The sequence below is a fragment of the Rattus norvegicus genome, chromosome 7 (assembly GCF_021556685.1).
Source record: "Rattus norvegicus strain SHRSP/BbbUtx chromosome 7, alternate assembly SHRSP_T2T, whole genome shotgun sequence".
NCBI classification, from domain to species: Eukaryota; Metazoa; Chordata; class Mammalia; order Rodentia; family Muridae; genus Rattus; species Rattus norvegicus.
In genome coordinates, this window is record NC_141540.1 from 127,058,729 (window position 1) to 127,085,090 (window position 26,362).

General features: G+C 49.0%; 1 protein-coding gene across 6 annotated transcripts in view; it reads left to right on the forward strand.

The window, feature by feature from the left end:
• Positions 1 to 26,362, forward strand: part of Tbc1d22a (TBC1 domain family, member 22a) — a 287,645-nt gene that overhangs the window by 194,282 nt on the left and 67,001 nt on the right. Inside the window, exon 12 of one of the 6 annotated variants that reach the window (XM_087559129.1) lies at positions 21,144 to 21,919. In XM_087559129.1, the coding sequence (XP_087415255.1) occupies positions 21,144 to 21,161 (18 nt within the window). In that variant the 3' untranslated portion in view covers positions 21,162 to 21,919. 6 annotated transcript variants of the gene reach the window in all.

Here is a 26,362-nt window from a genome sequence, read left to right on the forward strand (position 1 = left end):
CTTCCATTTTCATACCCAAGCCTTGCTTCTGTGCCTGAATGACCACCCACTTCCCTATCATTCCCCCGAGGTGGGCATCACCACTTGGCACTAAGGTACCAAGCAGTAATACTCAGGAACAGTACAGCAGTGGTGTAGGTATAGAGCCACAGCCAGTGAGCCGTACTCATAGAGACTGGCCAGAAAGTCAAGTACGTAAACACGTTGCTAGTTAGTAATTGTGTATGCCCAGCTTTGTCACTGAGGACATCTGAGCCACCATGGTGGATCACCTTAAACATATCTGTGAGATGGCTCACACCATCGCATGTGCCATCACCAAAGCACCAAGATCTCAAGAAGTTCTCTGTTCATCCACTGAGGATGCCGTTGCAGTGTCTGTTTTGTGCATAATGCATGGAGTCAACATTGTAACAGCACACTGTGACTTTCCTTCACTGTCACGTGCTTGAAACAGTCCTCTTCGAAGGAGAAGGACTGGGGCCGCTCTTACCGAGGACTTAGGTTCAGTTCCCAGATGTACATGGTGCCTTACAACCGTCTCTAACTCTAGTTCCAGGGACTTTGAGTTCTTCATCTGGCCACCGTGGGCTCTTACGCTCAAATGCATATATACACGTGAAAGTAATGAACGATATTTTAAAAGGAAAGTTTATCTTGGCATAGCTTTGGAAGTTGCATGGGTGGGGTACAAGCAGGAGTCCATTGCTGTCCTGGGAGGCTAGGTTTGCAGGTAGGATCTTGGTTGCCTGTGAGTGTGTGGGTAAAGAACACATACCTGGACAACAACAGCTTTAGAGAACTGGTTCTGTTTACTAGAGGGGGGAAGGGCATTTATGCTCCTGGTGAGGGGTCTCTGGGGCAAGGTTGTGTGGCCATTGGCTAGGGCATGGGTGTTGGAGGTCCTTCATCTGCATACTCAGGGCTTGTGGGTCCAGAGGCAGTGGGTTTGCTGGCTTATAAAGTTAAACAAGAGCCAAGCCTGATAACTATCAGGGTGGGGGCTTCTTACTAGGCTTAATGGTGGGAGAGCCAGCTTTCTGGTGCCAGGTTGGGAGGAGGGGAGATAGGCAGTTCTTGTCTTTGAGGTTTCTGGGGTTGAAGCTGTCTTTACCCTTCTTCCTTCATGACCCTGGGCCATTAAGTCTCACAGTCCATTGCATTTGGGCCTGTGACAGGGCAGCATGTCACAGGAAGAGTACAGGGAACAGAGAGTGCTCACCTCGTGGCAGCCAGGAAGGCATGAACAGATACAGCTTTGAAATGAGACAGACACAAAACAAATAGCACAGTGAACTGCAGGCGTACCTCCAGCAGCTTAGTTGGGGAGCAGACAGTTGTAGAGCACAGGAAAGAGCGAGGGTCTTTCATAGGCTTGGTTCTGGTCAGCTGCATGGAAGCAGTCTGCAAGCCTGACTGGCTTTCACAATCTTGTATCCCCGTGAATAGCTGCCTTTTCTCATCAGAAACATCTCCTATGAAAGTGCACTTATATTCATTTTTGTACATGACACTGCTCTTTTGAATTTCTTGTGAGACTCAGTTTATATTCACGTGGACATAGCTCGTTGAGTTTCTCATCTTTTATGCCTTGTGTCCTGCTCTCTTGCACCTATAGAAGTCTGCTTAGCGTGCACTCATGTAGCACAAGTGTGGCGGGGTCAGTAGTGTAGCCAATAGCAGAGCAGCACTGTCATTTCTTCCAGCTTGGAAGGTGAGTGCTTTTCAGCCATCCAGAAACTTCCTAATCTTGTTGAGGCAGAAGCAAGCTCTTGGATTCATTTCTGTTCCTGGGGTTTCAGCATCCTGATGGATGGGATGACACTGTAGACCCGTGACACATTTCCAAGCTGAGGTGTGTGTGGTGGCCACATTCATGACCATTCCCTTCTCCAGAGTCCAGAAGCCTCCCCTCTTCTCTTACCCATGTACAGCATCCCACAGGCCCTCCACAGGGGATCACAGTGTTTAGGATCTAACCATTGGGCCTTTCCTCTCTCAGTGCTGTGATTTTCAGGCATTTAGACCTTAGGGATTTTAGCTTGGGGGGAAAGGAGAAAGTATGCGTGTTTGTGCCTGTATGTGTCTGTGTGTGTTGTCTGTGTGTGTGTGTGTGTGTGTGTGTGTGTGTGTGTGTGTGTGTGTGTGTTTTAGAGTCTGATTAGCACTGAGACCAGATTGACATATGGTACTTGGTGGCTGTGCAAGTTCCCAGAGCCAGGCCTCACCTCTGCTCAGATGGCCTCTTAGCCCCTACCTGGCTCACAGAGTGCCAGCTCAGGCTGTCCTTATGTCTGTCTCACCTGGAGTAGGCTCTCTTCTGTGAAACAGATCGTCCCACACTCCTGCTAAGTGGCTTCAGACCTCAGCTGTTACTCAGTCACATTTGTTCGGTTTCTTCAGGCTCAGCGGGGACAGCATGGTAGGGTGGCCGGCATGATGACGAGATCCCTCCCTGAACGTGGCTTGCCCGGCTGGCAGACTCTGCGTGCTGAACTAGCTCAGCATGGGCCCTGGAGGGCTGAGGCTGGAGCTCGTTTCTTCCTACTGGGTGTCTGGTTGCTCAAGTGTCCTCACTGCATGGTAGCTGAATTCTGAGAAAGTTCGCCCAACTGCCTGTCTTAATGGCCTCATCTTGGCAGTTACCAGGAATGATTTCTACTTTGTGGAAGTCCATGTCCAAGGGGATCCAAACTCCAGCTCCTGATGGGGTTGGGTCAGGTTCTGAAAAAGCATGGGGAGGGGGAGGTTTTCTGTGGCAGTTTCTGTGCTCACAATGGTTGATGGCCATTCTCCCCACTCTGCTGGAGGCCTCTGTCCACAACTGTACCAACTCAGTGCAGGGGGCATGTGGCATGCCATCGAGGCTCCTCAGGGCTCACAAGCACCAGAACTCTGGGAGGATGGATGGCCCCTCTATGCTATGCTTGCACCCCACCCATTGCCATCCGCATGGTGCATGACAGCCACATGCTGTTGCTTCACAGAAGTTTTCCAGCAGGTGGTGGTGGCCCTCACCTCTTGGTGGAGTGAGATGTCAGATCCTCAGTAGACACCTGGCCTTGACAGTCTTAAAGGCAGATAAGAGAGCAGACTGTAGTTACTCGGGCCTCCAGCCTGAGCTAAGCTCCTCAATCTCCTCTTGTTCTAGTGTTCTATTACTATGAAGAGACACCATGGCCACGGCAACTCTTATAAAAGATAGTTTAATTGGACTGGCTTAAGTTTCAGAGGTTTAGTCCATTTCTAGGTTGGGGAGCATGGTGGCACGGAAGCAGATGTGGTGCTGGAGACTCGTACAGAGTTCTTCACCTGGGTCCACAGGCAGCAGGAAGAGAGACACTGAGCCTGCTGGGCTGCTGAAACCTTGAAGCCCATCCCCAGAGACACACTTCTTCCAACTAGAAAAGCCCTCTTCCTTCTCAGGGAGTGAGCATTAAAATATATGAGCATTTTATTCAAACGACTACATCTCTTAAGCCCCTGTGAGATCTGAAATGTGGAACACCAGCCAAGTTGTCCAAGACTCAGATGCTGATCTCAAGTCTGCGTTTCTGGAGATAGGACTTATAAGAGACCTCTCTGCAGTGGTCTGTGGGCTGCTTGGTGGACTGTGCCTAGCGAGTGCTGCCTTCCAGTGATCTATCAGTGCAGTGGTCTGTTCCTTCTGCAGAACCTCCCTGGGGATTTGAGGGTGTCTCTAAGACTTTCTAGGCTGGCAGCCAGTGTTCATTTGTGCTGTCTGGAGCTGAACCCCACAGCTACATGGTCTCCATGCATTCCGGGGTTCTGATCACCTGCTTCAGGTGTCTGGTCGCTGGTACTCTGTGTGGGACCATGGCTGTTGTATGTGGATAGAAGAGCTCCTCCAGCACTGAGTGGTCTTCTGACTGAGGGTGCAGGGTCTAACCATCTGGGCTATCCCTTCAGCTCACTGAGGAAGTTGGAACTGATGAGGAAGCATGGGTCTTCCCTGAGCTGTCAGACTGAGCTAAGCCAACCTGAGTTCCTCTCTTAAGTCTGTGCCTGGTGTAGGGCCATAAGCCTATTTGGACACGCTTTTTTTTTTTTTTTTTTTTTTTTTGGGCCAGGCATAAGCAGCCTGTGGAGACCCCCAGTGAACAGAATTGTATCATTCCTTTCACATCAGACATGATTGTGTAATTCTCTTCACACCAGGCCGCAAGCATACTATGAGTCTGGACTACTCCGTGCTCTAGGAGTACAGACCATCAGTGGGGTCCATTGGCCCAGCCCCCAGCAGGCCTGGAGAGGTCTGAACAATAAGCAGATACCCACCTGCCACGGCCCTGTCTGCTCTCTCACCACCAACAAAGCCAGCAGCTGCACACAAAGGCAGATCTAAATATGAATTAAGTCCAAGTTATTAAAAAGTATTGCAAGTTTTTTTATGCCTTGAATATTGAAAATGGGAATACATATGCAAATGCAATTTAATCAGCTCCACTCTAACCTTTGAGCATTCATCTGAGAAGTACTTTGTGATCAGGGAGTCCTCCCTCTTGGGAGAAGGGTGCCAGCCAGGGCAGAGTCAAAGCCCCTCCCCCACCATCCTACCAGTGACCTCCAGCTAGCTTTGTCCTTGGCTCAGTGACTCTGGCCACTATTCAGTGTTTCTGCCTTGCTTCCACTGACTCTAACTCTGTTGGGTGCTTGTTAGAGACAGGTGATAGACAGGCTGAGCCCTGACATGTCCCGTGTGCTGACACAATGGCCTGGTCCCATGCAGAGTCCCCTTTATATTATGTGGCTGTGGTGCTATCTCAGCAGAGTCAGCTCCTTTTTAGAGTGGCATGGATAGGGGCCAGTGGAGCCACACACGTCTCGAGTCTGTAGCATTGGTTGTCAGCTGCCTCCTCTCATCCCATTTTTACCAGGCTGCTTGGCACAGTACTTCCTGGTACACAGTCCCCACACTGAGATCTGCCTTTTCTCCCTGGCATACCAAGTACCTAGGCTTGGCAAATCATGTTCATACAACACACCCACATACTTGTAAACCTTGGGGTATTGTAAGAGAGGTCACTGTATCCGGGAGCATGGGCATGGAAGGGAAATGCCTTCTCAGAAGGCAGTCTGCAGAAGGCAATAGGGGTGAAGTGGCTGGCTGTGGTCCAGGGCAGGGAGCCGTCTACATACCTCATTTCTTAGGAGCTGGGGCTGTCTGTGATCAGTCTTAGGTGGAGTGTGGTACCCTCCTAGCCACACCCCAGAACTGGGGATCCACATACCAGTGAATCAGGCTCCTGGGGTTGTATAGCAAGTATAATAGACAGAGCTATGAATACAGACACTGGTTCCCTCGAAGCTGCAAAGCCAGAGTTTGCTAGGTGTGGCAGTGCCATTCCTCCTACAGGCTCACTGAGTTCTGGAAACCATGTGGTGGGTAAGAGCACTTGCTGTGTGAGTCTGAGGACCCAAGTTTAGATCTCAGCCCCTACTGAAAAGCCATATATGGCTGCACCTATGCCTGTAATCTTGGTGCTGTTTGGAGACAGGAGGATTGCTGAAGCTTGCTGGCCCAGAAAAAAAGAAAAGAAAAGAAATGGAAAGGAAAGAAAAAGCCAGATGCATGTTCACAGAAGATCCTGTCTCCAAGAAATACAGAGTAATAGAGTGGAGCACCTGATGCTCTCCTCAAGCCTCTGCATGGCATTCATAGGCGTGTACATGCTTCCACACACGGGCACACTCACAATTCTCCACACTCCCTCAACACACATGATAAATAAAGATAAACAAGGGCTTAGCAGGAGGATGCTCCCCAGGCTCTCCATTGACTGGTTGGATCCCTCCCCTTTGTCCCAAGTGTCACATAGCCTCTTCTGTGTGTAGGTCCATATTGCTTCGTCTTCTGAGGGCAGCCATTGGAATGTAGCACCGCCACACACCACAACCCCAGTGAAGTGTACCCCTCTCTTAGAACTGCACAGACCCTGTTTTCTAACACATACACTCGCACAGTATTCCTTTGTGTCACTTTCTGGGGACAAGGTAGAGACACACAAACAGTTCTGGCTCAGGGCCTGCTGTGGACTCTGCTGTGTCGACCCTCTGCTGCAGTTGATGCCACCAGCTGAGCAGGTGTCCCTTCCTCCCACCGCTCCTGCTGGGCACCTCCCTCCTTTTGTGTTAGTAACTCAGTTTGGAAATCCCATGCCCATGGAGGTCAGTCCAGTCTGGAGCTCTGCCCCTAAACGTGGCTGATGTCAGGAAGGAGCCAGTGGCACCCTCTGACCATTCCACCTGATGATGCTTCAGTTAAGTGCAGGGTGGTAGCTTGGCCTCAGGAAAACAGCACTCCTCCCCCTTGTAGCCACCAGTAAACCTGTGCCACCCGAGGGGCCTGCCAGTCCCCTGATTGTAGAGCAGGGCTGTGTATGACTCCTGCTTCAGTGCCTGGCAATCACTGTCACCACAAAGCAGGACCAGTTATCTAAACCAGACAGGGGCAAACCATGTTCTTAAACTCAGGGTGACCCTGCAGTCATCTTTTGTCCTTCCTCCTCAGGATCACTGCCATGGAGGCATCAAGAATGACTTTCTTTTAATTAAATTTCACATCCTGTGGGTGTTAGCTCTAGAATGCTATAACTTCTTCCCTGAGGTTGACGGTGTCTCTCTGAGAAATGTACTACACACTCGTTTGCCTGCAGTATATGGGGCCAGTTGCTGAAGAATTTATCAACCCTGCAAATGAGAGCAGTGGTGCTGGTGATCTAAGGCTGGTCTTGAATCTATCTGGGCTCCCTGCTAAGGTCAGTGAAGGTCAGGTCCCCCGGCAGCTATGCACTGCACATGGACCTGCTCAGCACATGGCACCATGCTGCCCAGAGCAGTGCCAGCTCCTCCCCAGGGCCTGATTCCCTTGCCCTGCATGCCCCTGTCCTCTCCTGGAGTGGGAGTCTCAGAATGAGCACTGTGAAGAAGCCACTGCTGTAGGCAAGAGTCAGAGGGTCCAACGCTTGGGAATCAGAACTGCACAGCTGCTGGGGCCTGTGAGAAGCCGTGAGCTTAAAAGATTACCAGTTCCTTCCTATCTCCCGACTGGCAGGGAAGGGCATCACCAGACCTTTGCTTCTGGAGCCTGGGCCTCCTATGTGGAATCAGCTGCCCTGTTCTGTGGCGCTGAGAGACAGCAGTTGCAAGTGTTCTGAGCTAATGTGTTCCAGTCCTCAGGTGAAAAGATGAAGGAAGGGCTCCTTGGCAGCTTTCCAAACTCTCCTGCCCATTCCTCAAGCAGCTCTCATGCCTGGCTCTGCATGGTACAGGTACAAAGGCCTATCTGGGAGGAAAGTGAGTGCCATACACGGGCTTGTTGAGTTTGAAGACCTCAGGCGCATCTAGGGACATGCCCTGTGAAGGTTGGACTTGTGACTCCAGAAAAACCCTGATCCTTGAGCCCTAGTTTGCAATGAGCAGGCTCACAGAAAGAACTGCACCCATCGAGGGCAGTTAGAGAAGGTGACAGACCATTAGAATAATCTGGCTGCATTGATCCCGTGTTAGAAGGAAGCCACTGACATTCAGTAAATCAAAGCACACACAAAAGTTGGTTTGCTACATAGGACCCCTAGACTCAGGAAATGGCAAAACCAGCTGACATTGTTTAGAGAAGTACATTACCGCCCTGTTCCCTATCTGGGTAGCAGCAGGCAAGGAAGTGGCCCCTGGAGTTACATAGAATATGACTAGCTTGCTGGGGGCACAGAGGCCCTAAGCAAGGTGCAGGTAACCTGAATGAGATAGTCAACAGGTGGGGAGGGCAGATGTCTGGCTGCCCACGACTCCTGTAGGTGGCCCAGCCCTGAGTGTTTTGCCCAGATGTGGCAGAGACTGAGAAGTGTGTCCAGCATGTGTCCTGCTCAAGGCCTTGCTGTGGAAGCTAGGCCCAGCGCTGAGAGCCTGTCACTCAGACCCTGTAAATGAGCACCCAGAACCTTGGGAGGTCAGAACTCCTGGAGCAGCCAGCTTCTTTGGAACTTGTCCACCCTGCACATCACAGAGCAGACACACTTCTTGGTTCCTTTTTTCAGCTGTGCGCCTTCTCCGAGGAGACCAGAGTCTTGGCTCTCACCCCCTGGCTTCCATCACCATTGTCTTTCCCAAAGACCCAGCTCTAGTGCCATCTGGACAGCCAATTGCAAATCCTCCGAGTCTGCTGTTAATGAGAAGTGTGATTTTCCAGGAGCTTCCACTGGTGGCTGCCAGTGTTCCTGGCTTGTTTTCCCTGACCCTGACTTCTTTATAAAGCCATTCGAACTACTTTGGTCTCTTTCTTTCAAGACAAAATACTATAGTATGAACGCTCGTTCTAGCTCTCCAGGGGTTAGATTAATAAATTGCATGGCCTCCTCTATTCATTCTCTCAGGAGAGACCCAGAAGCTGGGTGAAGGATATAGTGACTGACAGAAGGGTGGTCTTAGTCTTTCCATCCTCAGCAGCCCTTCCCATGTGTGCCTACTTGAACAGCACATGACGTTAGCACACAGCCTGTAAAGGCACCCATTGCAAAGTCAGAGTGTGGTGAGAACTGCCAGAGGTGGCCATCACACCCTGTCTCACTGTGTCAGAAGCTCAACATGGTGGAGCGAGTTCTTATGAATTATCAGTGTCACATAGGAATGTATGAGGGCAGATAGATGCTGAAGCCCAAGAAGGGACATGGTCTTTTATGTGGTAACTCGAGAGAAACACATAAAGCATTGTGAGCATGTGGACACATGTACAACTGGACCTTGCAGCATTTGACCAAGTATTACTCCATCAAGGCTTTTCATCTTCCTGCTCCGCCTAGGACCACAGACAGGCATTGCTTGCCTGACTCACACTCATCTACCTGTCCATCCTCCTGTCCATGTGCTTTGAAAGGCTCTTCCTAATGCTATATGTGGACCATGGGGATACCACCGAGGTGATGAAGGTGGCCCTCAGCCTTGGAGGAGTCTTCTGGGGAGTGGAGGCTGTCAAGCAGACTCTCCCTCACCAAGTTCTGTGCCAGTGTGAGGCCAGTGCTCTGGCAGGCCTGACTGCCACAGTTGAAGAGCAGCTGTCTGTTCTGTGTCATCTGGGCGGCAGCCTCCTCTGCATGCCCTCTGATTAGGGAGAGGCACCAACTTCCCATTGTTCTTCTCTTATCTCTACCATCATGGCTGGGCACAGAACAAGCACCCACTGTTACTGGCCATCCAGAGAGCAGGCTTCACCATAGGAAGTCGGTTTCCCCCTTCCCCTTCCCCTTCCCCTTCCCCCTTCCCCCTTCCCCCTTCCCCCTTCCCCCTTCCCCCTTCCCCCTTCCCCATTCCCCCTTCCCCCTTCCCCATTCCTCCTTCCCCATTCCCCATTCCCCATTCCCCCTTCCCTTTCCTTTCCTTTCCTTCCCTTTCCTTCCCTTCCCTTCCCTTCCCTTCCCTTCCCTTCCCTTCCCTTACCCTTTCCCTTTCCCTTTCCCTTTCCCTTTCCCTTTCCCTTTCCCTTTCCCTTTCCCTTTCCCTTTCCCTTTCCCTTTCCCTTTCCCTTTCCCTTTCCCTTTCCCTTTCCCTTTCCCTTTCCCTTTCCCTTTCCCTTTCCCTTTCCCTTCCCTTTCCTTTCCTTATCCAGAGCCTTTTTGTATAGTCCAGGCTGCCTGTAACTTTGAACTCCTCCTGCCTCAGCTTCCCAAGTGTTGGGATAATAGGTATGTGCCACCACTCCCAGCAAGCAGTGTCTTTTTCTGCAATTTCTGTGGCAGTGGTTACACAGGAAGTGAAGTCTCTGTGCCCACCTCTTGTGAGATAATCCTCAGTCATCCCGTCAAGTGGCCTGTTCCTTGCCGCATCCTCATGCCTGCGGTGTCTCTGCTGCTCGGGGTCCAGGAGCTCTGGTGGGCACTCTATTCATGGATTCATGTTGCAGTAAGAGGCGATAATTGATGAGTATCTGTGGGGATGGATATGATTGTGTCCTCTTTAATGAGCTAACAATTTCAGGCTGAAATCTCAGCAGTGCTATTGTTTGGAATAAGAGGAGACATGCAAATGAGTCCGGGTGCAGACTGTGGTAGAACAATGCTGCAGCCTCTTTATTGGGCCCATTAATTAATTCCCCATCAGCCAGTTTCCCTGGGAATGAACTGGAAAAATAATTAAAATGATACATGAGGTAAGGAGTTTAGAAATTCAAAAGGTGAAGGCAAGAATTAGTTTAATACATAATTAGACATATTATTTGTGACTATACATTTTTTTAAACTTGGTTCACTGAGGCAGTTGGCCCTATTTTTAGTCTTGGATACTTAATAAATACTATTTGGGGCTGTTTTTCAACGCATAAAGGCTCATAAATTCTCTTAATAACATTAAGTGGCTAATTATATTGTGCATTGTTAAAATAACTCCTATTGCAAAATCTAATAATACAACAAAAGTTACAAAAACAAGTTTTTGGAAGAGTTAATTTGACTAACTTACCAAGCTTCATCAAGAACTCCCAGGTGCACATGAATTTTTGTCCCAAGTCTGATCTAGATGCTGAACCTTGAAAGCCAGCTTCCTTGTGACCAGAGTGGTTGGGTGGAAAGTTGCCCCAGGACAAGATTGTGCCACCTGCATGGTGCTCTCTGGGAAGTGGTGTGATCCTCAGGAGGCCCTGACATCCATTGTGGCCTCTCAGTGCTGTACTAGACCATCTTGGGGCCCACACCAGGATGATCTAGGAGCTGCATTGCTGAGGGACTAAATGTATACACATTTGTTGGTGGGAGGGCATCACCATTAAAGTGACAAGCCCTTTTGTAAATATTTGAGCTTCATACTTAAGCATTTAATCTTTTTTACACAGAAGTTTTTTGTTTTTTAGTCAAGTACTAGCCTTGAACTTTCAGTCTTCCTGCCTTAGCCTTCTGAGTGTATGGATGACAGATGTGAGCTACCACACCTGGCCCACTTTAAAAGTTTTTAGTGGACAACCTAAAAGTCACTAGAGGACAGAGTAAAAATATTGTACTTATTACAAGCCCGGAGTTCTGACAGTGCCGTAAGCACATTGTGCCTAAGAACCCCACAAGGAATGGAACCTGGAGCCCTTTTCCTGTCGATGCGGCTGAGGCTTAGGAAGGAGGTGTCACAGCTGCGAGATAGAGGAGGGCCAGAAGCACACGGGAGGCCCTGTGGCCGAATCCTTCTGTGCCCTGCTCCAGATACTGGGACCTGCACACAGCGTAGCCTTTGCTCTTACACTTGTCTGTCTACCATGGGTGGCCGGTACCCACTTTTATAGGCTGTCTGCTTTTGCCTTAGCTCAACTGGAAGGAAAGGACCTGGCCTCGCTGTTTGCGCCCTCTTTCAAATGAAACACCGCCTGTTAATCATCCCACGATTTGATCTGTCAATCCAGAAACACTTGCTAATGCTTTATGGCTGTGGTTTGTTGAGGTTCTGGGAAAGAGCAACAGGAATGAGCCAGTCCTAATAAATAAAAGTTATTTCCTCATTTGAATTTCGGAGTCCAGAGAGTCAATATGAGGCGGGCATCAATCATCTCTTTCTTGAAGCAGAACGAAGATTTCTGGTTGTGCGTCATCCTGGTGGTGATGATAAAGTGCACACGGGGTCTGGCCAGGCTCAGGCATGGCGTCTCGGGAGGCATTTTGCCTGTTTGTATTGCAAATTACATGCTTGGCTTAATGCTGGAAGCAGACCTATATCCCCATGGTCTCTGAGAGTATTACAGAAAATGTCGCATTTTTAAGGAGGGCCTGTATTCCATGGATAGTGTGCCTATGGAGGGCCAGCCAGGGCAGAGGCAATGGTCAGGAGCTTGCTCAGGTTCTCTTGGGATTAGGAAGGAAAACGAGAGATGGGCAGACCCTTTGTGGGGACTTTGTGGGGTCCAGAATTGTATTGGTTGGGGTGAGACTGCCCAGATACCTGGAGGTTGATTCAAGCCATACTGGTCATGCCTCCTCCTTGGGGCTACTCTACCTGACTCTCTGTATCTCCCTGTCCAGCAGCATAAGGCCTGGTTGGTCCTATGTGGCTGAGAGTGGTGGACCAGGTCAGTTTAGCCAGGAGTCTGGCCTGCGGTGCACACACAATGGATTTGAGACCTTGGTATTCCTATTTGTAACATTAGTACTCTGTCTGCTCTAGAACTCAGTCAGTTTCTGCCACTCCTACAACCCATGATATCCTATATGACAGGTGTTGTGCCTGGCTGGACCTTACCCAGCACAGGACCCAGTATGCTGGCATCTCTGAGGGTTGGGCAGAGCATGATGGGAACCTACTATTACCTGGTGTCTGATGGAGTTTGCTGTGAACAGCCGGCAAGTGTTTGGATGGGTGCAAGAGGCCTTGTACTCTGCCTTCCCTTTCATGGTTGCCCGACAGGAGGCCTGCCTGAGCCATCTCTGGGCCACAGACAATTGGGTAATTGGCCCCGTGCGCCTGTGTGAAGGGCAGACTATGCTAGGCAGGATTTTGGCTCTGAGGTCCAACCTGAATGTAAAATTGAAAAGTTCTGAATTTATTAAGGGCTTTCTTTGGGGCTGGAATATGCAGTAGATTTTCTATCCCTCTCAATTCTCTCTTAAAATTTAGCGCTGACATAAAAATGATGGATAACAAATTATTGCAGGGAAAATGATACTGAAAGACTCTTCTAACGGTGGAGACAGAAGTGTAGGCCGGGTGAAGAGATACATATGACCCAGATGACGCAGAGGAAACAGGAGAGGGTGCACTCATAGAAACTACATCTGCATGATGTTAAGGGCTGAGGCAAACAAGTATTGTTATTCGCACTCTTGAAGTATGGAATTTGTTCTGAGCTGCTGGCATTTTTATGAACTCAATAACATCATGTCTTTTGGGTATTCATCACCTAGCCTTCTCTGATGGGAGACTGCAGCATCCCAGCCAAGTAGCAGGAAAGACCCAAACCTACAAATGATACAGTCTAAGTGCCATCACTCACACAGGAGCACCCAGACCCCTCACAGGTCTCCCCAGAGCTCTGCCAGCCTGTCTGTGCTGGATGGAAGCTATGAGTTAGAACCATGAAGTCACAAGGGACCTGTCACTCAGATTCAGTTAATGGTGGCAGGGAGGGGTCTGACAAGCACATGTTAAAGCAGGACATAGGGAAGGAAGGAAGGACATAGGGAGGGAAGGAAGGACACAGGGAAGGAAGGGGTTTTGAGACTGAGTCCAGCCATGTTTGTGCCTGCAACCTTATGTGGATGGACCTCACACCCTCCCAGATCCTGCCTGGCACTTCTAGTCCATAGTCATGTGGTGATGATGTGACAGTGCTTGTGTCCCATCCTCCAGCCCTCCTCTGACAACTGGCCACACCGGCCCTGTTTTAGAAGGAAACAGATTGTGGCCAGCTAGCCGGGATGGCTCAGAAGAGCTCTGTAGACTTCTCCCTGCCATGTGCCACCACATCCAGAAGGACAACTTATGAGAAACCGCTGGCTAGTGTCAATATCTTGGTTACCATGGCAACTCCATCGCTGCTGAAAGCTGGCACTGTGTTAGTGCTGAGTCTTAACCTTCTCTGGGCAGTTCCTGCTTCTTTTCTCTGAAGAGAAACAGGCTTGTTGGTGAACTCAGTCTGCGATGGCTCCTAAGCTACAGCCACTCAAGTGACTAATTTGTTCTTCTGTGTAGGTTTTAAGACACAGACCCACAGCTGTTACAGTGTCTGCCTGTGCACATTGACCTCTGGCTCCCATGGAGCTGATGGTGTCCTTGGTCTGTTGTCCATTGGTTGCTGAGGGTCAGGGCTCCATGCCATCTGGAAGCCATTCTACCACTTTCCTGATGCTGTGCTCACCAGGTGAAGCTGAGATGCTTAGCTGAGAGGGGTTCTTACACTCCGGCCTGTCAGTGCTGCCGTGAACACTGAATAAATCAAAGCCATTCTGAAGCCTCCATGGCTGACACAGGAAGTATGGCAGCCACACACACACTGCAACCCTTACTTGGCACACTGGTTCCAAACCATCCCCTTCCGTATACAGCTGTGGGCGGGCCACCTTCTGCACCTAACTGCTTGAGAGCTGCTCTTCTGTCCTCTCAGCCATGCCTGGTGTAGAGACAGGAATGTGGGCCATTTTTCACTTTTTGCAAATGAGCATGGGACTTGGTCATTGTGTTGAAGGAAGCCTTCTACGAAGTAGCATGCTTTCTGCTGTGTCCTTCTGGATGAGCGTCTAACTTCTGCTGTCACCTGTGGTGACAGAAGCATTGTCCTCACCATGGTGCCTCCTTAATTAATTCCGACTCACACAATCTGGAAAATGTCTTGTTGTGTTTACCTCCAATCCCCTTCATACACCAGAGCTCTGCCTTGGAGCTCAGTTTCCCCATCTGGAGCTACTGGTGTGGTTGCTCAAGATCATCAGGGCTGCCCGGGACTAGTTAGAGTGAGTGTGAGAGTGTTTAGTCACTGTGAGCTTGACCGCCCAACCCTTACACATGCACACGGGAGCAGGACTAAGCTTGGTTTAAGTGGGGCTATTCTTGCAAAGGAAGGCGAGGTGTGGGCAGCCATCGCTGCAGGGAAAGGTTGAAGCTCCATTCCTAGAACGTTGTGACACGGGCAGCTTTTCACTGAATATAAGCCCTCAAAACATTCATGGACAGCTTTACAAGGGGAAAGAAGCAAGTAAATAAAGGGACCCCACTACGGTGCAGCTTCATTATGACCAATGGGTGAGCTCAGATGGTCCAAGGCCATGTGGTTCAAAACCCCACAGCAACTGCTAACTAATCAAAATGGTTTCAAATAGCAGCAGACAAGATGGAAACACACCAGAACTTAAAAATATACGTACATGTTTCTGTCTCTGAGTGCTTCTGGGTACGGGTGTGTACGTGTGAGTGTGAGTACCTGTGGTGGCCAGAAGCGTTGAAGCCTCTGGAGCTGGAGATGGCCAATGTGCATGCCGAACTCAACTGTGGCTCTCTTGTAGGAGCAGTGTACACTCTTAAACAGGATGCGATTTCTCTAGTGCCAAGACACTTCATTTATTTAAAATCCACAGTGGGCAGGAAGCATAGGCAGCACAGGAATAGAGAAGAGGCAGTACATTACTACCTCGATGCTGAATGTAAGTGGGTTAGGACCAGTCATGGGCTGCACTTTCATGCCATGATGTGGGAAGAGAGACAAGTCCTGCAATGCTTGTCAAAGGAATGCGGGCTGTGTCGCTCTCAGGTGAAGGAGACCCCAGGCTGCCCAAGTGAAACAAGGACCGTTTCTAATGTTGACAGGTTCTGCTAACCTGGAAACCATAGCCGTAGAGACATGTTTACAAAACACTTGAACGAGCAGAAAAACGAACCAAAACCAGAGATCCACTGAATGATGGGGTGAATGGGCCAAGTTCAGTAAAAATGTCTGGACTCAAGGGAAATGGTCAGGGGCCCTGTAGGTCTCACTAGCAGCTCACAAGGGTATGCTGGGTGCCAACAGCCTCTGTCCAAGTGTTCATTGCCTGCCACTTAAGCTGGCATTAAAGTCTGTATGTAGTTTGAAAGATTGAAATCATACAAAGTATATCTGGCTATGAGGGAATTAAATTAAAAACTAACCAAAGATCTACCTAGATATTCCTAAATTCTGCACTTTCATCAGCACCACACTTCCGGCCTAGTTCATGAGTCAAACAAGTGAAAGGGAAATGAGAACACACCTCGGCTGAGAGGATGATTACCACAGGGTGCCGTTATGTCTGTGGGCTGCAGCATACAGCACTGACAGCTCATGTGTGCCTTTAGGTGCGCACACTCAAAAGTTAAAATTGATCGTTTTAACCTTACCTTTAGCAGCTGGGGAGAGAAGAGGAAATTAAACTCAGAGGAATTGGAAGGAAGGAAATAATAGAGAGGGCAGAACTCAGTGAAACAGCACCAGTCAGTCAATGAGGACAAACCAAAATCTAAAGATAATTAACTTCTAAATAAAACCTCCCCAGCTAGGCTAATCAGGGCTAGAGAGGGTTAACAGCTCCAGGAATGGAAGAGGGTACATGGCTAGAAATTCTACTAAATGAGAAAGGTAGTGAGGGGGCTGGTTCTAACACCTGCACAGCAGTAAACGGAGCCTGCTCAGGCTACCTGAAGGCCATTAAATAGATTTGTCATTAAGTGCTCTTCCAAGAGACCATGGCACACTCAGGTGACTTTGCTGGGGACTTCTGAGAGTCTTTCAAAGAACAGAGGAAGATTGGGCACTTTCCACTTCCTACCAGTCAGTATAACTCAGACACCAAAAAGAGACAAGGACATTACAAGAAAATTAGAAACCAACATTTCTCATTAACACTGATGCCAAAATCCCTAAGAAAGCATTAGCAAATTGGCTCTCCTAATGTCTAAAAGTGGCACTACATCATGACTATGTGGGATTTACCCCAGACATGCCAGGTTCACTCTACAGTCAAAAATTTATCAATGTAATTGACCACATTAACGGAATATAGGAAGAAACCTTACAATTATGTCAATAGATCCAGAAAAAGCAGGTGACAAAATTCTGGGCCCACTCATGTAAAAACCATGACTTAGCTAGACAAAGAGGAAGCTTTTGTATACAAAGACAGTAAGGGATTTGCAGGGTTGGTCCTGGTGAGGTCAAAGCTTTTCCCCATGCTGAGAACAGGTCAAGAATGCTTGTCCTTGCTATTTACCTTCAGTGTTGTCTTGGAGGCCAGGCTGCTAGACAACCAGAGAGCTGGACATAGCAGACAGTTAGAGAGCCAGACAGCCAGACAGCCAGACAGCCAGAGAGCCAGAGGGCCAGAGAGCCAGACAGCCAGAGAGCCAGACAGCCAGATAGCCAGACAGCCAGATAGCCAGACAGCCAGACAGAGAGCTGAGATATAGATAACGAGAGCCAGACAGCCAGACAGCCAGACAGCCAGATAGCCAGAGAGCTAGGCAGCCAGGCAGTCACATAGCCATGTAATCAGAGAGCTAGGTAGACAGTCAGAGAGCCAGACAGGCACAACAGCAAATTGAAAAGAGTTTACTGGCAGAGCCTGAGTTCAACTTTATGTATATCATATTTAGAAAATTGTAAAGAATTTGCCAAAAGAGACATGGGATACAAGGTCAGTATGTTAGCTGTGGTTAGATTTTTGAATATTAGAAGTTAACAACTGGAAAAAAAAACATTTTGGAGCCAAATACCATATGTTACATGGATGGCCATAAAAATATATAGGAGAAATTCAAGCAAAACTACTCCAAGCCTTCACACCGGACCCCACCTCACACTGTAGTCATTGAAACGGGCCTGAGTACATGGTGCTCACCTATGAGTGAAGACAGTACAGTGTGCTAGTCCTGTCAGACTGCTCTGTAGAGCCGCTGGCATTTCAAATCTGTATCAAGATTTTGTGTAGAAATTAGCAGGAGTATGGTAAAATTCCTACAGAGGCGCAGAGGGTCTGAGAGAAAGTCATTGCTGAAGGAAGAACTGAGGAAGAGGACCGTCCTCTTGGTTTCAAGGCTGGGCCAGAGCTGCAGTGGTGAGAGTGTGTGCAGGCACGAGGTGGTGATGGAGTGGAGAGGGAAAACCCAGTCAGGAGCAATCAGGAGGGAGCCTGGGAGGAAGTATTTACAATACGGATGTGACAGAAGGTCCCTCATGCCCCATGTTTACAAGGTAAGAACCCAACTTAACAACAATCAAAGTACTCAGATACTTCTGAAAAGATGGACGGCCAGCCAGGAACACCTGAAAACCACTGAGCCTCATTAGTCACCTGGGAAATCACACTGAAACCTCAGTGACATGTGGCTGTGCACACTCAGCACAGCAGCCAGGGGAAGGACAACCAGTAATCAGCGAGGACAATAGCAGAAGTCTCCAGCATGCCTGCCCGTGACAGCAAATGGAGTTTCTCAGAAAATTAACCCTCCTCTCCATGATGACTCAACAGCTCTATCTTCCAGGGTTTTTGTCTTTTTGGTTTTGTTTTTGTTTTTTTTATAAGAAACACATGTTTATATTCATGAAACAAGGCTCGTGTATGAAGAGCTCACACATGCTAAGTCTCAGGTGCACAAGTAGGACCTTCTGGAACTGACAGAATGACCAGGTGATAGGAATCCGAGTGTGTTCCCCGGATGGGGCTCCTGGTGACAGGACACATTCTTCACCTTGACAGGGATGCAGACCCCACAGGTGAATTCTGTCTGCAAAACTCATCAAAAAGCATGCATAGGTCTCTGTGTTATAAACTATACATTTAAAAAGCCAAGAAACTCTTTTTAAAGTTCTGGCTAGAAAAAAAAAAAGTTAAGACCCAAACCCAGTGAGTGAAACCTTGGAGATACGCTTTTCAAACTAGGAGCTTGAGGTTTGTGCTGGGAAACCTGCCCAGGCTTTGGGGCAGAAGAGTGTACATTGTTCCCCTCAGCTGAGGGGACTCCCCTGAACGAAGCCATTGGTCTGGAGTGCTCTAACCGCAGAGTCGTCTAAGTGGGGAGGAAGCACTGCCCTTGCTGTGTCCCCAGACTTTAGGGAGCACTCTGGGCCCTCCAGTGAGAGGGGAGTGTCTCTGTGTGTGTGTGTGTGTGTGTGTGTGCGCATGCCTGTGTGTGTGTGTGTGTGTGTGTGTGTGTTTCTTGCATGCAAGTGAGGATTCAGGACTCTGCTTTGGAGTGAAGGTAAGACAGCAAAATAAAGGAACATCAAGTAGTGAGGACTGTCGTCCATATTGGGGACTTTAAACTATCAAAATCAGCCGCAGAAAGCGGCCAGACCTTGCCGGGGTCCTAGTTCTAGCTCCTCAGAACCTCCCTGTCCCAGTGGCAGCTGCTAGCCACACAGGGCTGTTTTCCGTGAGTCACAATTAGGAAGAAGACGACTTCAGCCGCTCGCTCCTAGCTGTGCTGCGAGCGCTAACGCCCACCCTCAGGTTCTCGCCGCTCTACTTCAGCAGAGGCAGAAGGCATGCCCATGCTTTCAGTTCTGTCAGCGGTGCAGCTTCAGAACAGTTATCCAAGTGTGCCCTGTGGCCAGCAACACACACAGAACTGGGGGAACTGAAGGAGAAGTCCTGGGTGTGGGCCTCAGAGACTCAGCGCCTCTGCTCCGGAGAGAGCGAGCCTGAAAACAGCTGTGAATTTTAAATAAGCAAAGTTAGAGAACCTAAGCATCCATCAGCAGCTGGTGGAAGGGGTAAACGAGCTGGAGAGCTGGCTACACGGAGCTCGGGAGTGTGTTCCAGGACCGTCGGGGGGAATGGAAAGAAAGCTGTCCTTAGCGCATATCTGACACTGCCTTTCTCTAAAAGTATAACCAAAGCAAACGACAGTGGCACAGACAGGGATACCGAGCAGGTGATAAGCACGTTTTACGTTTAGGGGACAGTTGACCTGCAGTGTCTTGGCTCTCGAGGATAGAGCTGGCTGTCCTGCCAGTACATTGCCTCTCAGACAGTGGGAGGATGCTAACGCCCAAGGCTCTTGGACTGACTCATTACACACTTTCATAAATATATATGTGTGTATTATATATGCACACACAGAGAGAACTATGTATTATGTCTGTCTGTCTGTAGTCACTTCTCATGTGTGTAGTGTGCATTTGTGTGTTCGTGCACACAGAGGCCTGAGGCTGATGGCAGGCAGCATCCTCTACTGCTCTTGCTCCTTATTCATTGAGGCAGGGTCTCTCAGTCAAACACAGACTCATCGTTTGGCTAGTCTTGCTAACCAGCTTTCTCTGGGTCCCCCTTGTCTCTGCCTTCCAAGGTTGAATTGCAGATGGAATATCATGTTTACATAGCATTTCTCATGTGTTCTGGGACAACAGTTCCAATTTTCACACTGTCATGGCCACAGCTTTAACCACTGAGCCATCTCCCCTACTCAGATGCTAACCCCCCCACACTGATTTTTATGTATTACCTAATGTTTAATTAAATAATCTTTAAAACCCTTAAAATTGTAGTTTTTGAGGATTACGTGTAGCTAACTTTTCCAAAAAAGTAAATAAAATACGAAAAATATTGTCTTTGACCCTCCGATTAGGCAAACCTTTCATTCCTGTAATCGTTGGTTGTCACTTCTGCTCTAACTGCAGCTTAGCACTTCCTCTGCCTTTAAAGGATGGAGAAGGGCTGGGAACACAATGCTGGGCAAAGCTTTCCAAATCGGACTTGAGCAGGATCAAGACTGGGTGCTAACACTCAGTTGTCAGCGCCTGCTTCAGGAAGCTGGTATTAGGTTAGAGAAAACCTCTTTAGCCTTTTCTTTTCCTTCTTTTCTCTTTCTTTATTCTGTAGCAAACCCCTGTTGAATGCGTCTGTTGTAAGCGTGAAGATAAGCCGTGCAGCGGGGATCTAAGCCGTCAGCACGGCAGACGGAGAGCTCAGGCACTTTCCCTTCAGTGTGCGAACTGTGAGGTCACACAAGGGCCCTCGCCCTGCAGTACTTATGGCTGAGCTAATGTCACTCACCAGCAGTATAGAGAGAGAACAGCTAGCTAGACCCTGTCTAGAAGGAGTCACACTCATGTCCACATGCACGAGTATAGGTACGTGGGTTATCTGCGTGTGCGTCCTGCTCACTGTTGACTGCAATGCAAACTAAACTCAGCCCTATGAGATCATGTGCCCAGATTAAGATTCTCATGTGCATTAGCACCTACTGGAATGAACAGCTTAGTTAGTGGACTGTGTCACATCCCTAACTGACTGCTATGTCTGGCTGAATCCACCAAAGGTGACATCTGTCCTCTTCAGTAAGTTACCCAAGGGGCCGATGGTGAGGGCAGAGGATAGGCCACCGTTTCCTTTACTGTGAATTTAGAATGTAGCCAGTCCCTGGGCAAAGGCCATGGGATCACTGTGTTGTTCATCATACAGCAGGAGTCTGTGGTTATCTCAGGTAGGTTTTATTTTAAACAGTGGTCCGTCTCCTCTGAAATACAGTGTGTGGGAGACAGTGCATGTCCAGTGACCAGCAGAGGAGAGCACACAGTCTGCAGTGAGCTTTGTAAGTCACAAGGAGTGGGTAGACCACCATCACAGGTAGGCCAGACACACGATCAGTCCTTGGTAAGAGAAAATGCAGGCCACTCTAGAAAGTAACACACATTTTGTTCTCTTGTTGGCCAGAGTCAACCCCCAAGATAAACTGATGAAGACATGAAATGTGGCATCTCTAGGCCTGTTCATTAAAGTTGTTTCCAGTAGGAGAGAGGAGAAACGAACGGCACAGAGACTGACGATACAGACCTGGACTCCAGTCCACCCAGGCCTCCATGTGGAGTGTTCTGTGTGGTGGCAGGACCGAGGGTGCACCTGCCCACCGAGCTCTGTAGTGCTGTTTACTAGGGGAAGCAGAGCGCACACAAGAGACCCCATAGCCCATCTGTTCATTGCCTGGCAGAATGTGAGCATGCTCACACCTGCTGCGTCCCTGTGTCTTACACAAGATGGAGTACCAATGGAGGAGTGAGCCAGGAGCCACCGACAAAGAGGCCCTCTGAAGAGGGAGTCACGTGGAAGGGGCAGGAGTGAGGCCCAGCCTCTCAGAACTCTGCTTCTCACTTTAGAAGCATGGATTGCTTTATTTAATTATTAAACCAAAGTGCACCAAGTTACGAAACCTGTCCTCGAAAACCAGAGTAAAACTGATCAGAGTAAAACTGATTTTTTTTTTTAAATCCTAAGCTCCATCAAGTCTGTGCTTTAGTTATCCAAAGAGAACTGCATCAGAGAGACTTTCCAGCTGTTATAGTGTGCAGTCCGTGAAGAAGACTGCTCAGGCTCTGTGTGTGTGTGTGTGTGTGTGTGTGTGTGTGTGTGTGTGTGTGTGTGTGCGCGCGTGTATAATAAAAAATAAAAAATAATAATAAAAAATAAATTAAGAGCAGTACTCGACAAACATTCACAGTAGTAATATTAGTGTTGTTTTGAAACTGTTTACACTGACTGAAATGCGTATTTACATATGTATATTAGGGAAAAACAAATAGGTAATTATGATAATGCCATAGGAACTAAGATTTTTTATTACCAGAGAGAAGAGAATCAAGCATGAATTCAAAGACTTAAAATCTATGTAATCTTAAATATGAATTAAGACTTGGCTTAAAATTATGATGCCTTTTTAAAAAAAAAGAAATTATAATACCTAGTTCTTCATGCAAAATCACTATATCCGAAAGGAATGTGGGGAGGGGAACAGTCCTGCCTCAGCCCTCCACTATGTCCTATGAGAAGGGACCAGGGCTTTGTAGGAAAGGCCTGGTTTAGGATGCCCCAGATGAGCTAAGGGACATCAGGAGGCCTTCCTCAGGGCCATTTACTGGGGTAGCCTATATGTCTATGGATTCATTGTAATTTTTAAAGAAAACCCTAGTTTTCCTTTAGAGACAGCTGTCACCAGCTGGTAAACAAGTGGAAAGATTCAGGTGTGCATGTGTCCTCCTGGTGGCCAGGCAGTCTTGGAAGGAGCACACTTTCTTCAGGGAGAAATGCAGGTGTAGGTGCAGAGGGGGCAGGAGACCTGTAGTGTGACGTACAGAAACAGTGAGCCAAGGCAGTACTCACCATCCCCTGGGAAGCCAGCCAGGGGAACTTGGCAGCGGATGGCCCTGCCTGGCTGCACTTGGACCCAGAGCTTGCAGGGAGCTGTTTGACGGATGGTTATGTATGGCAGCACCTGGGCCTGTCGCTCCATCATTGTATTGTAAGAAGGAGACCATGGGCATTCTGTGTCTCCTGATAGTGTAACTATGCCAAATACCTCAGAGTACAATCCTAGCCTTTCAGTTTGAGTCCAGTTTCCAGGAAGTACCAGGGAAGAAGTACAGGTAGGACCCCCACTGTAGGAATGGCCCTGTCAAGACTAGGGTGGACTCCCCTTTTAACAAAAGACTGGTTCTCAAAGGAAACAAGACACAGGCGTGGGACTGGGAGGGTCTGAGACAGGCTGAGAGGCAGGGCACTGACTGTTCCACACATCGAGAGCTTGCATTTGAAGCCCATCAGGGCAGAGCAGCACTGAGGGAGCGTGGGATTTGGAGGCTCGTTGAGTTACACTGAGGAAATGGAACAGTTTCAGGTGGGAATGTCTCTGCTTTTAGAAAAGAGCTTTTGGCTCTAGAAGAAGCAGTTTGTGGTGTAGCACAGCACCCAGGGTGGCTTTTGAATGATCCAGTGGTGTGAGGTTGGGGTGGGGTTGGCAAGGAGACTCCTTGGTGGAGCTGCGATCCTCATACATCCCAGTAATGAACAGGTAATCTCCTCAAATGGTGCTTTTGAAGAGGCTTGTTTGAAAATGCTTTTAAAATGCTACCCCATTCAGGGCTAGGTTGTGGGTTTCTATAACTACCATTTGCTCCCTAAAGCAGCTTCCCTATGAGCTGTGAGCGCACTAGTCTATGGGTATACACACAGGTATGTAGAAGGTAACTTGAGACTCTGTCCCTTTAGCCAAACAAAAACACCACCAACAACAAAAACCCCAGAACCAAAAAAACAAAACAAAACAAAAAAACAAAAAAACCCCAAACACCCATAATTGGGCCTATGACCTCCTCAACTGGCTTTAGACTTGGTTCACAGTAAGGTATAAGTTCCAGTCTGTGCATCTGGGCCTTAAGTCCAGAACAGAAAGCTGTTAGGGTTATTTTTTAAAAGACGATGATGACATAAGATTGTGAGGGAAATGGGGAGGTCTGGAAAGTTAGGCGGAAGTGGATATAATCCAGATGTGCTGTATTCATTAACCAAGTCATGCACACGCACACCCCATGCACTGGCAGGCGTGTATGCACACACATGCGAGTGCATGCACACACATATACACATAGGCATGCACATGCCCACACACTACATACTTCCCTCCCTCACCCCACCCCAACTTCTCTCCCCCTTCCCCCTACTCACACACTTAATAGGTCTGGCCTGAGCAAATGAGTACAGGAAGCCTGCAGGTGGTGAGTGGCCACAGCAGCCACAGGCTGGAACCTGGGGGTGAGGTCAGCTTGCCTGACTGGGAGCCCCACTCATCTGGCTCTCACTCTCTTTCATTGGGCTGCAGGTCCCCTGTCTCCTCTCATCAGGAACTCTTCTCTTGGTCTACTTCCTGCTAAATCTGCAGTTCCCTGGGGGAAGGTCTGTTAGGTGATCCCTTTTGTTGAAATTGGTTTCAAAGCAATAAAAGACACATTCACAGCCCAATTTGCTGGGGGACAGGTGCCAATGTTTGTTCAAGGCTGGTGGTCCTGGGCCCTTTAAGTGCTCAGCCATCAGCTATGGTCAGGGGTCAGGGGTCAGAGTGGCTCAGCAGGAAGCTACCAATTAGCAAATGATGTGGAAGTTTGCACAGCATCCCTTCACTCTCTCATTATCTTTTTCATTTGTGAATCCCCACTGAGAGCAGAAGTAAGGGGTGCAGAGGGGACCCACACGAGGGGAAGGAAAGGCCTCTCTTCTAGAAGCTTGTATCCCAGCAAGTGGTTCTTCATCTCTGCTATGGGTGGGAGCCATCTCTCTGGAGCTTGTTACAGTGAAGGTTGCTCGGCCACCACCAGGAGCTCCATTTCTGTCTACCCTAGGGCAGAGTGTCTGTGTGCCCACCAGTGTACCTTCCATGCTGGGAGCTGAGGGTGAAGGCCCTAGGTCACATGAGGTCCATTCACTGTCCTCAGGAATCCCCAGCTCAAGGTCACCTCAGGGACACCGGTTGTTCCCGTCTCAGTATCAGGCACAGCTCCTCTTATTTATTTCTACATTGCCAGCTCCTCCTACAGGTTCCAGTTCCAACTGGAATCCCCACTGGCACCACAGAAGCCTAACTTGCCAGCCCGCACTCAGGTCTCCATTGCCTTCTAAGACGTGGTTGGCTCTGTCCCCTCTCCAGGTGGATGTGGCTCCCAAAGGCCCACCTGGTGCCCATGGTGGACGGCCAGGCCGTGTAGCCTTAGCTTCAGGTGAGACTCCCGTGTGGCCCAGTTGGGGCTCATGTCAAGGGGTATCTCTTGGGGGAGTAGACTTGTTGTGGTTCTTTTCTGATGGTCCAGAGCCTTGGAATGCAGGCCTTGTGGTCTGGCCCCCATGCTTCCTAAGGCCTCAGGGTTTATCTGGTTATCTCTGCCTCTCTTCAGCTGAGAAATGCATGCTGAGTTTTCACATTGCTGCTCTCCCTGAGGTTTATGCGGAGGCCATTGGCTTCACCATGCACAGCCAACAGTTTGGAGTGTAAAGCTGGTTTTGCATTTGGTTTTTTGAAACAGTCCTGTTATATATCCCAGACTGGCCTAGAACTCCCTATGTAGCCTACACTGGCTTCAAACTCATTGTAGGTCTCCTGTTCCAACCTTCAAATTCTGGGATTCCAGCATCAGACACAATGACAGCTGAGAACGGGCCTTTGTGCTGTATGTTTAGCCAGCCTTATGTTTTAGGTTTGGACTGGATGACCAGAGATACTATGTGGTTGTGTAGGTGAGGATGGCGCTGAGACAGGACAGTGACTTGTCTGTTGTCCTGAGGATGGGAGCTGTTACAAGGGCCTTTCTGGCTGCAGTAGCCCTATGTTACCACAGAATAGAAGGTGTTGGAGGTTAGGGGGTGGGTTCCTACATCTAGGGACCACTGGAGGTGGGTACATTCCCTCAGGAATCCCCTGGGGAAGGCCAGTGAATAATGCAATGTCCACAAGTGTCCTTGAGTGGTGGTGGGGATTAAGCTCCCAGAGCACAGGATAAGAGTAGTAATCAATGGAAGGAGCCCAAAGATCTCAGCCAACAAAGACCTTAAAGGAGGGCAGGAGAAGGGCTTTACCAGCTCTGAGAATAGGGGCCAGTCCTTGGAGAAAGTGGATGGGAACCCCAGGCAGAGGACTGGAGTGATGGTGCAGGCTTGGCAAGCACACAGTGGCAGTGGTGCCCAGGGGTGCAGGCTGTTCAGTCTCTGCTGGGGATGCTTACTTATACTTGCGTGCTGCCCAGGAGAACAGCCCAACCCCTGACAGGGCCTGACTGCAGCTCCCTTGCTCATTTTCTGCCCGCTTGCCCTTTGGGCTAAGTTGGCTTTGCACAGAGGCTTTGAGTTACTAACTGGCATGATGTCATTTCTTTCTTCAAAGTAAAATTAATCAGGGCCCACAGCAGGATCTTTTCCTTTGAGTTTCCTTTGAGTTTGCCAGGAATGTCCTTGACACAAATTTAAAAGTGTTGGAGTGTTTCAGGTTGCTGAGGGTGTCATGGGTTCCCGCACGACAGCACTGATAGACCAGACAGTGGCACAGCATCTTCTAAAACTGCTGAGTTGAGACAGACTTGGGATGGTAAGGTCTGGGACGTGGGAGGGGGGCATGGTAG